At 31.2% G+C, this 15,105-nt stretch overlaps 1 protein-coding gene across 1 annotated transcript; it reads left to right on the top strand.

The window, feature by feature from the left end:
• Positions 1-1,431: 1,431 nt before the first annotated feature.
• LOC134723436 (uncharacterized) lies at positions 1,432-13,663 on the top strand. The gene is made up of 7 exons (XM_063587049.1): positions 1,432-1,510; positions 2,331-2,349; positions 8,898-9,009; positions 10,232-10,388; positions 11,343-11,542; positions 11,891-12,039; positions 13,502-13,663. The coding sequence occupies exons 1-7, from the start codon at positions 1,465-1,467 to the stop codon at positions 13,644-13,646; spliced, it is 828 nt and encodes a 275-aa protein (XP_063443119.1). The 5' UTR covers positions 1,432-1,464; the 3' UTR covers positions 13,647-13,663.
• The last annotated feature ends 1,442 nt before the right edge of the window (positions 13,664-15,105 follow it).

Here is a 15,105-nt window from a genome sequence, read left to right as displayed (position 1 = left end):
CGACTTTCTGGTGGAAAGTGTACACTTGTGCTGTATTCTGTCCTTTGGTCGGATTTTTGTCTCTTTGGCACACCAAATTCTACGTCTCCATTCTCAATTGGTAAGCAGTTTAGTTCTATTATGTACAATGTTCGTTACCAGTTTGATACTGGATCCGAAATGTAAATCCAAAGTAAACTGTATCTATCAGTGAGCGCGTATATGTGATCTTTGCGTTCTATACTGAACTGTCTATAACTATTCCACCTCAAATGTACAATTATATACAACTGGTGCATTTGTAGGTACAAAATTAACTTGTTCTTTTGGTACATTTATGTAATCTTCAAACTACAGAACGTGTTCAATGAATATGGTACAATTTGTACAAGTCCTAGCAACTCTAAACCTGTCCTTTTAGTTTGTTTCACTTAAATATCTTTGCCAGTCAAGTTGGATTTCTCGTGAATTCAGATTCGTTTGAAGATCATGTGAAATTACTCAAACGAGCTTATAAGTGAATCTCAAATAACATCTCTTGTATTACAAACCCTATACAACGTAACATTTATAATTTTAAAAACACTGATAAATATATTTCAAACTCTTTCTACAAATAAAATTTAAGTAAGGTCGTTTTTTTAAGACCCCATGATAAACGAAACTGTGCATGTGAAATTCGAAACTTTTATATCATTACGGTCGTTTATAATAAAGAGGTTTTTTTTCTCCAAAATTCTAAATGTTGCGTTTTATAAGGTTTATAATAGAAGAGCTATAATTTGATACAAATCAAAAATTGGAAAGCACTTATACTTATCTTAAAAAAAATACCAATATATTTAATCTTTTCAAACAAAAGAGCGACCTTAAATAACTCGAAGTCTGCCTTTTAAAACAGACTAAGTGCCCATTATTCTCTCTTTTCTTCCGGAATAATAAAATACCATTTGAATAAATTGTCGAAATAGTACAAAAGTATTAAATGATGTGTAAATTTGATTGAACTTTATTTATTAAATGATCTTAATTTCTTTTAAATCTACAAAAAGATGCATCACTGTTACATATATTTAAATATCTAAATGCTAAAACATTCATTGAACAATCCCTGTTTTTATTCTTAATTTTTCAATATAAAGTAGATTCCAAAGGCCTATATTTTCGATGGATACTAAAACTATTACTGCAAGTAAGTATTGAGTTTATAAAATAATACTTGTTTATATTATAAATCAATATTGTATTTAATCATTGTTTCATTATCAAGAAAAACTAAATTTCCAAGTAATAGATGAAAGTGTCTGATTGATTTGAACAGCCTGTGATATATTCAAGAAAAACACGAAACGTTTAAGGAAGTAATTTTGATTTGGTTCCTTTGTAAATTTACTATTAATGGCATTTTTCAACACTTTAAATACCAGTCATATTGTAATTATTATCATTTTACAGTTGTGGTAACTTGCTCTGCTTTTCCAAAACATGAAGAATATGGTTCTTCTATTGTTACTAGACGCCTTCTGTCAAAGTAAGTACACGCCTCCCGATGCGGGAGTTTCTCGCTGCATTGAAGAACCATTGGTGGCCTTCGGCTGTTGTCTGCTCTTTGGTCGGGTTGTTGTCTCTTTGATACGTTCCCAATTTCCATTCTCAATTTTATTTTTGATACAAATGATAAGAGACATAATCAGTGAAAACCTCGTTGAAAAAAACGGAGAGTAATTCATAATTCTGTACAGGAATATATGAGGAAATTCTATTGATAACAGTTTTAGACAAATTGTGAATGCTTTTTGGGGTCAAATTCAACGAGCAAATTAAATGTAATTTTGATGCTTTTAAAGGCGAAACTTTTTGATGATAAGCTCCGGATAAGTTAAGTTACCTATAAAATCAAATCCAATACATTTTCTTTAACAAACAAAACGAACCAACAGAGAAGAAACATACACTGGCGATAACATTACGACGACGGTACTCTTTTTGTCTTAATGCTAAACATTTCATGTAAAAAATTGTAAACTTGTAGATATTTTTCTTGTTTTTCTTGTCAATGACAAAAATCTATTGTATTGATTGTAAATTTGTACTCTTCCTCGCCATGCAAGAACATATTGCTACTGAACGTAAACAAACACCATGCAATCATTTACTGTATAACACCTCAATGAAGAGTTCTATTTTTCATTGTTGTTTTTTTCTGTAACTATAAAGAAATTCCTCTATCGTGAACTCTTGTACAGGAAATTTTAAAAAAGTGTAAAAGGTATAATAGCGAAAAATAACGTATTTTTACGTATGTTATTTCAATATAGTTATTTCTTCATATTTTACTTTATATTTTGTAGGTTTTTCTACAGAATTAAGGTTAGTATGCATATCAAACAGAAGAATCTTCCGAAAGTGTTTTTCATCATATTCATTCTTTTATATTCTGCTATAGCGAAGGACATTTTATCATATACTTAGACTAAATAACATATGGTTTTTTACTCTATGATAATATCATTAAATCAACGTAAATTCCATATTTTTCGAATTGGTGCTTAGCGGGCTGATATGAAAAGTTAATCACATGCTTCGAGTGTTATCACATGCCTTTCCGTAACGTTATCGCATGGCATTCCGGTGATGCTCGGCAAATTCCGGAAAATATACCTCAATGCTACATTTTCACTAAAAAACTTAAAAGTAGTGTACAATCTCAATTTTATTAACGAAACAATTATTTGGATACTGGAAAGTATATTTTGTAAAATAAAAAAAAAAAAAAAAAAAAAATCCAATTATTAAATAAATGCGTTTTTTTAAAAGTTTCAAACAGTGTTCATAATGTATATTTTTGAATAATTTTTTTTGTCGTTTCGTCCATATTAAAATGGTTCTTTTTCTGTTGAGGCATCTGGTAGAAAGATTTCATATCGAATGTACTAAATTTGGAGTCCGACGTCCGTGAACTTTTCACTCTTTGAACTTCTATTTGGGAACCACGTAAAATGATCAATATATGAATCTGTGATTTTTCTCCATTGTTGAAGCATATGATAAAAAGATCATAACATGTCATTTTTCATATCGCATGTATTATCAGCCCTCGGTCAATATCAGCTCTCGAGTCATGCGGCTCTTGGGCTGATATTGAACCTAAGGCTGATAATACATGCGATATGAAAAATTACATGTAATAATCTGATATTATCGCATTGTAATTAGGACGCCAAAGTATGAAGTTGTATAGCCTGTTCTAGCGAAAGATCAAAGCCTTTCAGTTTGTGATGTATTATTTACATTAGTTAAACATACAAATACTCCAAAAAACATTTCAGACACATCCAATTCTATAACCCCAATTTCGGTCATCGAAATGATTGGAACACCTGAAGTAATTAGTTTTGGGGTTCTGGGTCCGGAGCGCTTTTCTGATTTTGCCGCTTCAGAGTAAATTAGTAAACCTCCCCTGAGTCATAATTGAATCCGAAAAGGAATTATATTTGAACGGTTGGTTACAAAAAATGAGAATGCACGCTATGGCTGACATCCACCTACATTGAAAGCACCTCTCGCCACACGCGTACGTTTTCAAAATTACATTTATGTGGGTTTTTTTTTTAATTTTTTTTTCGTTGTTGTTTTATTTGTTCTTTTCAAATATATATATATATATAAAGTATGAATATTCATAGTAATGAGAAAGAGAAATGAAAACACCATTTTTTTCATTCTATACTGTTTATAAAAGGAAAACATTTTTCATCCTATCTTTATGTTATATATGATAAATCATAAAAATAATGAAACTCCTATTAACCATTTATAGTAAAAATACAAAAAATGGATCATTTAGTCCATTGTAATTTTAAAATTATCAATTCCTTGACAAAGGATCATCCAAAATCAACTCCAATTTTGTCCTTTTAACTTATACTTTAAATCATTTTACTAAAATAATGCCAAAACTTAGTTCTACTGAATATAACCTTAACATTGGCATGTGGAATATTCAAGGTTTAAATTCAGAAAAAATTACTGATCATGCATTTGTAAATTTTGTATCAAAAATGCATATTATTAGTCTTGTTGAAACTTGGAGTGACAGTGGTAAACCTGTAGATAATATACCTGGATTTGATTTTATATGTAATAGTACCAGGAAAAAACATAAAAGAGCCAGACGTGGTTCTGGTGGTATTTCTCTGTATGTCAGAAGTTCTATATATAAAGGTATATCCAAACTAACTTGTACTCATAATAATGCTGTATGGGTTAAACTAGATAAACATTTTTTTAATCTTAAGAATGATATTTTTATGGCTACAGTATATTTTTCACCAGAATATTCTTCTGGTTGTACAGAAGACATAAATGAAGTTTATTCAAAGTTGCTAAGAAATATTGAGCACTATAGTCAACTTGGAGATATTGTAATTCAAGGTGATTTTAATGCATATACTACTAGTAATACTATTCCTGATTGATGAAGCAAAATTCCCAAAATCAAAAGACAATGATTATTCAATTGACTCACATAATTTAAGAAATAATCTTGATTCAAAATCTGCAAATAAGAGTGGAAAGTTATTAATTGATTTATGTAAAGAATCCGGACTCAGAATACTGAACGGAAGAACTATTGGAGACCCTTTGGGCAAATGTACATGTATAACATATAATGGTTCCAGTCTTGTAGACTATACACTTGTGTCTTCTAATATATTACAATGCATTGGAAACTTTAAAGTTAGTGATTTTACTCCAATATCAGATCACTGTCCTATCAGTTGCTCTTTACTTACTTGCTTTCAAAAATGTAAAACTATAGAGACAAAATTAGATCCTCTCCCTGGTAAATTTTTTTGGGATAACAAAGCAATGGATTGTTATACTACAAACATTCAAAACTCACATGTAAAACAAAGACTAGATGAATTTGTAAATAATAAACAGATTGATTCTAATTCAGCTGTTGAAAAATTCAACGCTATTTTGTGTGATACGGCACTTTTATCAACTAAATTTGTTCAAAAGAAAATCATGAATAGGCCTATTAAGAAAAGTAAAAAACCATGGTTCTCAGACTCTTGTCATGACCTCCATACTACAGTTAAAAAGTACTGTTTACTTGTAAATAAGTTTCCAGACAACGGATCCTATAGAAAATCATTTTACTCATTCAAATCTAAATTTCGAAGAAGGTGTAAACAAGAAGAAAGAAATTACAAGAGTCAAATCTGTGACCAAATTTCACTAAATATGAAAAAAGACCCAAAGACATTTTGGAATTTACTTAACAAATTAAGTTCTCTTTCAGAAATAAAAGAGGAAAACCATTTTGATCAAGAATTATTTATAAACTACTTTAAAAAAATGAACAGTACTTCTAACATCCAAAACAATAAATTCCATGACATAATTATTGAAAAATTAACAGCCTTAAAAAAGACACTAAATACATGCAACTCTGACAACGAATTTAATAAACAAATCCAGCCAGCTGAAATTTTAAATGCAGTTAAAACACTTAAAAATGGTAAATCATCAGCTGAAGACTTAATTTCTAATGAAATGATTAAATGCGGTATGCCAGTATTATTAGAACCCCTATTAAAACTTTTCAACCTAGTATTTATGAAAGGCAGCTTCCCAAAATTATGGAACAAAAGTTTGATTACTTTAATTCATAAAAAGGGGAACAAATCTGACCCCTCTAATTATAGAGGTATCTCATTGACTTCTAATTTGGGAAAATTATTCAATAAAATTATACACACTAGACTAATGAAGTTTATTAACACTAATAATTTGATAAGTGAAAATCAGATTGGCTTCAAAGAAAAAGCTAGAACAGCAGATCATATCTTCTCATTAAAGTCTATTGTAGACAAATATAAAACTAAAAAAAAGAAAATTTTTGCAGCATTTATAGATCTGCGAAAAGCCTTTGATACTGTCTGGAGGGAGGGTTTATTCTACATTCTACTCCAAAACAGACTTCCAGGCAAGCTTTTTAATGTCATCCAATCAATGTATAATGACAACAAATGCAGAATTAAATTTCAAAATGGTATGAGCCATGAATTTATATAAAATTATGAAGTAAAACAAGGGGATGTACTTAGCCCCACTTTGTTTAATATTTATATAAATGGCCTTGTAAATGACCTTGATCATGCAAACACTCAACCAATTATTATTGGAGATGTTAAATTAACATCATTATTATATGCAGATGACATTATTTTATTATCTGAAACCCAAGAAGGGCTACAAAATGCACTAAATGAGTTAACTAAATTTTGTTCCCTATGGAAACTTGATGTTAACAAACAAAAATCAAAAATTATAATATTCAATTCTAATGGAAAATCTCACTGTAATTATTTTAAAGTAGAAAAAGAACATCTTGAGACTGTTAAATCTATTTGTTACCTTGTAATAACTATAAATTGTTCAGGAAGTTTAAGTCATTCAAAAAAAAATCTTATGGAAAAAGGGAGAAAGGCTTGGTTTAAAATTAAAAAAACAGTCTCTTTAGACAATTCCTGCAGTATGCTTGAAAAATTATTTGATACTTTAGTTGTTCCAATAACTCTTTATGGGAGTGAAGTTTGGGGTGTAAGCCAAGTGTTCAAAGATTCAGATCCATTTGAACATTTACATATTAAATTTATTAAAGAAATTTTAGGTGTACAGTGCAAAACAACAAATGTAGCCTGTTTAACTGAGACAAACAGAATCCCTTAATTTGTACTTTAAAATTCAGCTTTCAGCTATAAAATTTCTAAACCATATTGTAAACTCGCCTAACACTTTAGTCCATAAAATATATAATAATGTAGAGAAAACAAGTAAATGGGTTAACATTGTAAAAGACTGGTTAAATAAATTAGGTTTTGGTTATCTCACTTTTGATACTTTTAATTTAAAATATCACATAAATAGTATCCAACAAAGAATCTATGACCAGGCTTATCAAATTATAAATTGTTCTATCAATAAATGTGAAAAATTAAATTTCTTTTGTCATCATACTAAAAGAATTAGAAAAAGGCCCCCATATATTGATATATGTAAATTCAAAACTGACCGATCAGTTTTCAGTAAATTTAAACTAAGTGCACATTCCCTAGCAATTGAAAGAGGGCGTTATACCAACATTGAAAGAAGTAAACGCATTTGCTTATCCTGTAACAGACAAGAAATTGAGGATGAATACCATTTCTTCTCAATCTGTCCATGCTATACATCATTAAGGGATACCTATATACAAAATATTAATAAAAATCTTAATTTCAAGTTTATTAAATTGCAGTCCACTATAACACTTAAGCATTTGACTGTACTTTTAAATAGCAGTCTACCAGTCATTATAAAAATCACCATAAAGTATATTAATGATTGTCTTTTATTAAGAACATCTGTATAACTTGTATTTCTTTTAATATGCAATGCCAACCTAATTTTTGTTTGTGTTCTTTTTTCAATTGTTCATGAACATTAATAATGTGTTATCTGTTGATATTTATAGCCTTTTTTCTTCTTTGCTGTGAATACCACTGTCACTCTAATATAATTGTAATCAATTTAACTATTGTAAGTTTATTGTCTTAATTTTGTATGCCATAACCATTTAATGTAAATGTGTTTGTGCGAATAAAATATTGTCTATTGTCTATTGTGGGTTTGATTGCGGAGCACATCTTAATGGCTAAAGCTGTAGCCAAATCAGCGAACAGGGCATTAAGTTTGATCATTGTAAAGAGTAAGGCCCATGGAGGTTTCCAGTACAGTACATTTACTAAATTATTTGATAGCCTGGTCTGGCCAGTAATAAGTTATGGTGCAGCCATTTGGGGCACCAGAGATTTTTCATGTATAAATGCTGTCCAGAACAGAGCTATCAGGTCTTTTATGGGTGTGGGTAAATATACCCCAAACGATGCAATTCAAGGGGATATGGGCTGGAGACCTCCAAGTGTTAAGCAGTGGACTTGTGTCTTTCGACACTGGGCTAGATGTAACATAATGTGCACAGATAGATTAAATTATAGAATTTTTAAATGGTGTTATAGAAATGCTCTTAATAAGAGAAGAAATTGGTGTTTTAGGATTATGTCTAAGTTTAAAGAATGTAATTTAGATTTGTATACTGATTTAAATAATGTACTGTGGAAACAAAATATTATGCAGATAGAAGAATTTTTACTTGATAAGTATATAGAAAATTGGCAAAATAGAATATTAACACAAGATGTTGGTAAAAAATTGCGGACTTATAAATTGTTTAAAGACAGTTATGGTAGTGAATTATATTTATCTAAAACATTATCTTATAGATATAGAAGTGCTTTTGCTAAATTTAGATGCGGAGTAGCTCCGTTGAGAATTGAAACAGGGCGGTATGAAAATAAAAATGTAGACGAAAGAGTGTGTTTTATGTGTAATGATAACATAGAAGACGAAAAACATGTAATACTATCATGTCCTTTATATGCAGATTTGCGCTTTTGTTTATATAGCGAAGCTATGAAATATAATGCAGATTTTAATGATTTGTCTGATGATGATAAATTTGTTTATTTATTTAAAAACATTAATTGTTATGATATGGTTGCCAAAACCTGCTTTGATATTTTAAGTAGAAGAAATACCTTTTTATATTCTTAAAATGAAATGATTTTAATAATCGTATGTATTTTAACTAGTTTTATATAGAAACGGTTTTATAGTCTCTCATAATTCTTAATAGAATGGTACTTGTAATTTATATTTGTGTATTGTCTGTTTTATATTGTGTATATACTCTGTATGTACTGTATATTTATGTATTGCAAGTAGTGAGACTTTAATAAAATATTGAATCTTGAATCTTGAATCTTAAAAAAAAACCTTAATGACATATATCTCATATGTTGCAGTGCTGTGAAAACAAAATATGTAGGATATAAAGGGAAAATCTACAATAAGAGATTTCCGTCAACCACCAAAGTAACAGCTACTCCAAGTGTGGGCCAGGATGTACATGACAAGGTAAAGGTGTAAGATGAAAAATAGGAAGAACACAATCGTTCGTTCCTAAAAATAATTTCTTGCTGCATTTAAATTTCTCTTCGATAATGAAATGGAACTTCGCTTACTGACTGCAAATAGGTTTAATATACAATCATCATACACTGTAAACAACCCAAATGTATAAGAAGATAGGATAAAGGGGTTAAACAAATGTACGCTGTGAGAAAAAAATAGGATATATGTGTGTTTAATCACGTGATATATTATAGAGTAAAGACCATGGATAATAAAGTCAAAGTTTGCCACATAAGCTATTGCACTATCAGATATATAATGTGTTTTGAAGTATGTTCCTCCTACGAACAAACAAGAAAAGTAAAAATGTGTAGTACTTTGGTAGTGGCTACAATTTACTTTACAGTGAATATATCTTTCACAATTCCGTCGAGTTTTTACTCCAAAATACATTTTTATTATTGAGGCCAAATTTCCAGATTTGTACGAAAATTGCGAACACCTGACCTTTTCGGGAAAAAAAACCTTTTGAATAGCATGAAAAAAATAAAATCACAAAAATACTAAACTCCTATTTTTTCCTCCGAGAAAAATGCAATACGGAAAGTCCCTAATCAAATGGCGAAATCAATGATAAAACACATCAAACGAATGGACAATGCAATACTGAACTGCCATATTACTGATTTGGTACAGGCCTTTTCAATTGTTGAAAAAGGTGGATAAAACCTGGTTTTATAGCGCTAAACCTCTCACTTGTACGACAGTTGCATCAAATTCCATTATATTGACAACGATGCGTGAACAAAATGTCACCGATAGGGAGCACAACAACAACACGAACCCAACCAATAGCTTGGGATGATTTCAGGTTCTGCTCCACATGTGGCACCCGTGGTGTTGCTCGTGTTATTATAAAGCCGATAAATAGTCTAATTCGGTAGGTCACATTAAATGCAGCAATGAAATTGCTTCACAAAGACTCAGTAATGTTATTGTAAATTTTCCAACAATGAATTAACAGTTTCATTAATTATTTTATGAATATTTGTACCAATCAGTCATCAGATTCTTAAATGTATACCCCCTTATAATAAGTTTGTAAAACTAATACTTACTACTATTACGTATTAGTTTTTTACTGCAGAAAATGATTTTTGTTTTCGACGCTCAATTTAAAAACTAGTTGCTGTATTTATATCACACTTTTATCTTGTCATTACAGGCAGTAAAACACATAGAAAGAATGGTGAAACAAATGCCAGCCTACATCTTCCGAGCTGTAGCCGATAATGGTAGCGGTGTTGGTATATTTTCAAGAAACGAAAAAATAACAGTTTTCCCCGAAAATTACCTGTTGAAAAATAGGGCAAACTGTGGGCGTAAGTTTTCATTCAAATATCTAAGAGACTTTAAAAAAAAATAATGAGAAAAATGATAGAGGGATTAAAGACAGTATGTAACGAACACACTCAATTTGGTCTTTTGTGGATAGTTGTCTCATTGGCAATTATACCAAATTTTCTTTTTTGTACAGATGATGCTCTGACTAAAAGAAAAACGACAAAGTTACAATAAGAGTCTATAACATGTTACACAGAAAACTAAAAATTGGGCTTCACGAACCCCCGGTGTCAAAATCAAGAGATTGAACTCGTGCTCTCCAGAAGGGTCGGTCATTTCATGAGATAACGCATCATTTAATGAGAGGATTGCTGAATGTCACATGTCTGACCATGAGAAACGACCAAATACATAAAACAGTGGCACAATTAAAATCTCCCTAAAAATATACCAAAAGTGGAGGATCGGAATGGTAAGATTCGAGTTTCAGAAAAGGATAAACAAGACTGTTTATAGAAACCACTGTGATAGAAACATCACATACATTGAAATATGAAATTGCACAAAAAACAATTTTAAGACTGAAAACCAAAGAAATTCAACTTAAAGCTCTTTAAAATACCTAGTGAACCCGGGTGTCACAGAGGCGGTCATAGTTCCTGATCCATTATTTGGCATCTATCATGTGTCATGGCAAGTAGACATTCTGTGAGAAGTCGCATTTGGTTGTGTACAATTCACTAAAAGAGGATGGCTGCCACAGGGTTTTAGTTTTTTTTTGTTGGTGATATATTTCTTACATTATGTAGTATTCCACGAGATGACTTCAACATCACCATTAGTTATCCTTGATTTACTGATAGATTCCTTGTAACTAGGAAAGCTCTGTCATGGAAATCATGGAAATGGAAAACTGAAACTATAGTGAAATTGGTATCCACTTTGCCCCTTTCAACTGTACTTAAATTAATGTTCACTGTCATTATATGTAGGTTCATGCTCGGGGTCATGTGTGTCAACATGTACTACTGATGGGAGAAAACTTGAAGACCTTGATGGAGTGACCAATACTTTATCAGCTGTCAGGGAAGATAAAATAATGTGCTCTAATGGTCCCGATGCTGAAAACGTCTTGGTTCATGAATTTGCTCACCAAGTCTACAATTATATGCCAGATAAAGATCACGAAAGCGTAACTAAACATAATGTTTATCATTAACAAGAATAATTAAGAATTCTTTCTTCTATAAACTTAGTTTTTGTTTAAAGGATTATAAACTAGATGATAAAGATTGCTTGTATTGTTGGAATTTTCTCATTGGATATCATAAAAATCATGTAAATTAATATATATACTATTTGACTTTTTTGTGTATGAAGAGAAGCTAAAATCACAGCAGCAAAGTATTATAATAGTTTGGTATCATGCAGATTATTTATGCAAACATATTTGCTCTTTCGAAACAAAACCGTTTCAACTAAAACTGCTTTCTATGATGGCAAAGAAATACAAACGTTGTTATATTGTTTGACTTTGCAGATAAAAGAGATTTATAAGCATGCAAAGCAGCATTGGATATGGTCTACTGACAGCTATGCTATGTCTAATCCCACAGAATATTGGGCAGAAGCAACTCAAGCATTTTTTCACGTGACTAATAGAACAGATGTCACGGGCGGTCTAAACATGTACGTCTTTTGCTTTATTTGTGACAATTTATAGTGACATTCTTTAGGAAAAAAAGTGATTAATTATGTTTTCTGTTCGTCACCTGAATGTGTTATCCATGTAATTAAAGTATGATCATCGTATGGTCTCGAACAAAAAACCGTCGCATTCACCCCCCCCCCCTTTTCCCCTCCAAAAAAAAAAACAAGAGAGAAAGAAAAAATACAACCATTGCTGTCATAATAATCAAAAGCAACACCAACACAAAGCTAGTATGTTATGCAGTCTACAACTGTTACATTGGTCTAATCTATAATACTAAAATTACGAGGTCCAATTTGTCAGCCGTCATCACGTAAAAACGACGAATCACAGAATTCAACTTTATATATAACTAATAAAGTACAAAGGTGTAGATTAAAAATTACACCACTCCAGGCCCTTTTGTTTTCCACGTAATTAATATTGCCAATAATTAAGAAGTTCCGGGTCGAGTCCGATACCGATACCAATAGTATATTCACCTGTTACCTATTACCTTATCTGTACGTTCCGCATCTGCCAGGCGCACCACCAAACGGTGTATTCAGGATTAATATGCTATATACACTTATAGCTAATATAGGACAATGCTGTTTATTAAAAAATACTCCATTCCAGGACCTTTTGATTTCCAAATAATTAATATTACCAATAATTGATAAGTTCCAGTTCGACGGGTTCAAACAGAAAGATTTGAAAGCGGAGAAAAAACTGTGTATCTTATAATCGGCATGACTTTAACAGATGACAATTCTAATACTAAAATAAGGCTTGCGCACAGTTATATACTTAAATTCCGTTACAGACCCGTAGTATCACGGGTGTGTTCTAGTATAAAATAAGAATTCAAACAGTAAAAAGGTCCCGATGAAAAATTAAACACCACTTACTTCTGAAAAAAAAACTTTAGGAAAAAGGAGAAATTTTTTAAATTGTTTTAGCGGGGAGCTTTTCAAATCATATGCAGCAACAATCCAGCTGAAAAACATATACTATCGTTATGTTGATGACAAAATTCAAAGATCTTCAAAGGCTTAGATTATCATGTATTATGTTATCATCCTCGCTCTTCTTTCATCGCACATGAACAACCAAAACTAGTAGAACATGAAATACATTTTGATCAAAATCGTTAAATTTTACAGTTTGCCGCAACTTGAAAGTGAGATAAGTTTTCTGCGTGCTATTTTTGTTGTTGATTTGTCTCTTTCCTTTATTCTTGGCTTTTCTCTCCCCTTCATTCACTTATTGCGTTTGCAATTTCTTGTATATATATGTACTTTGTTTTCTTAAAACCGTTTAAATGTACTCTTAGCTAGTATCTATATTAATATATGTGCATGATTCGAAGTAGTAATGTTTTACATTTTACGAACATAATTATATGTGTAGAGGCATAAATGGATTTAATGCTTTTATTTTTTCTTCTTCAAATTTAAGGTGCAACTTTGGCCAGTATGTATGCAGAACTGAGTCGGAAGGACGCAAACACATACAGTCCCGTGACCCTTTGTTATTTGATTTTCTATCAAAGATCTACACAAATAATCAACCTAACATTCCAAGCAGACTTACTACATGCTAAATATGAATTATTAGCATAAAAGCACAGGCACTTGTCTCAGAAAAAAAAATTCCTATATACCTTATTATAACAAGGTATATAGGAAATTTTTTTTCTGAGACAAGTGCCTGTGCATAAAAGCTATTCGTATAACTAAGGGTCAAGCAGCTGTTACTCTATATTAGACATGTCGTATTATTATTTAGAATATTATAATATACTATAAAATAGTAATTAAAGGATTCAGATCAAGGGGGTGTTAAGTTATCATTTTATCATACATCTAAAGTTTAAACAGATTTGGGTCTTTTTTCTTATTCTATCTCAGTAGTTTAAAATCAAACATAATGCAAATGAAGAAATATTACTGGATACTAGCTAGAATATAGGATTATGACTCAATATAGCTAGCCTAATGCAGCAATATATATACTAACTTTGCCATTATTTCATGCTGTCTATAATCTTGTCGCATTGAACACTTACATTATAAAAGCATACATATAAATATCAACATATACCAAACCCAAACATTTGCTGAAAGAAGATAAAGGAGGAAGTTACAATTATATTATGATATCCAAGATAATAAGGCACCAGCCTAGATGATATCTTTGATTAAGCTAGCTAATGATTGCCAATGAGATAACTTTCCCCCAGAGACCACATTCGTTTACATTCATGTAGGAGAAAGTTGTAGGTGGTCTCTGAATGTATTTATATTTTTTGCCGGAAAACCCAAAGAATTATCTTATACTACTTTTCTGAAATCCTCGAAAAACATGTCCAACATTTACCATAGTCACCTGGGTGTCACTGTGTGGTCAAAATTAGGGGATTTCATTCGTAGCCATCGATATCTGCAATTATTACAATGATTTTTCTCCCATTTATTTGTCGATGAAACTCTGTTGAATAAGTTTTAATATGTATTAATCTTTCAGCGCCATCAATATAAAATCATAGGTATGTCTTCTTGTACTATACGGTATAGTACAAGAAGACATACCTATGATTACCTGATGCCGAATACCTCGATCCTGTGATATTCCTCCGTTGGTCCATATAAAAAAGAAGATGTGGTATGATTGCCAATGAGACAACTGTCCACAAGATTCCAAAATGACACTGACATCAACAACTATAGGTCACTGTACGGCCTTCAACTATGAGCAAATCTCATGCTATAAAAGGTTCCGATAAGACAATGCAAAACAATTCAAACTAGAAAACTAACGGCCTGATTATTTATATAAAAAAAATGAACGATTTTTTTTTTGTAACAGCAGATTTGTGATAGCCTATGTATGCGGTTAAGGTTGTCGCTAATTGTTGAAGGTCGTACGGTGTCCCACAGTTGTTTATTTCTATGCCATTTGGTCTTTGGTGTCGTGACAATTCATACCACATGGATTTTATTTTCATTGGTAACCTTACGAACGACCCTTATGCAGAATTAACATGCTTGGATATGTATGGT

This window comes from Mytilus trossulus, chromosome 6, assembly GCF_036588685.1.
Source record: "Mytilus trossulus isolate FHL-02 chromosome 6, PNRI_Mtr1.1.1.hap1, whole genome shotgun sequence".
NCBI lineage: Eukaryota > Metazoa > Mollusca > Bivalvia > Mytilida > Mytilidae > Mytilus > Mytilus trossulus.
This window is presented reverse-complemented; position numbering and strand designations above follow the sequence as displayed.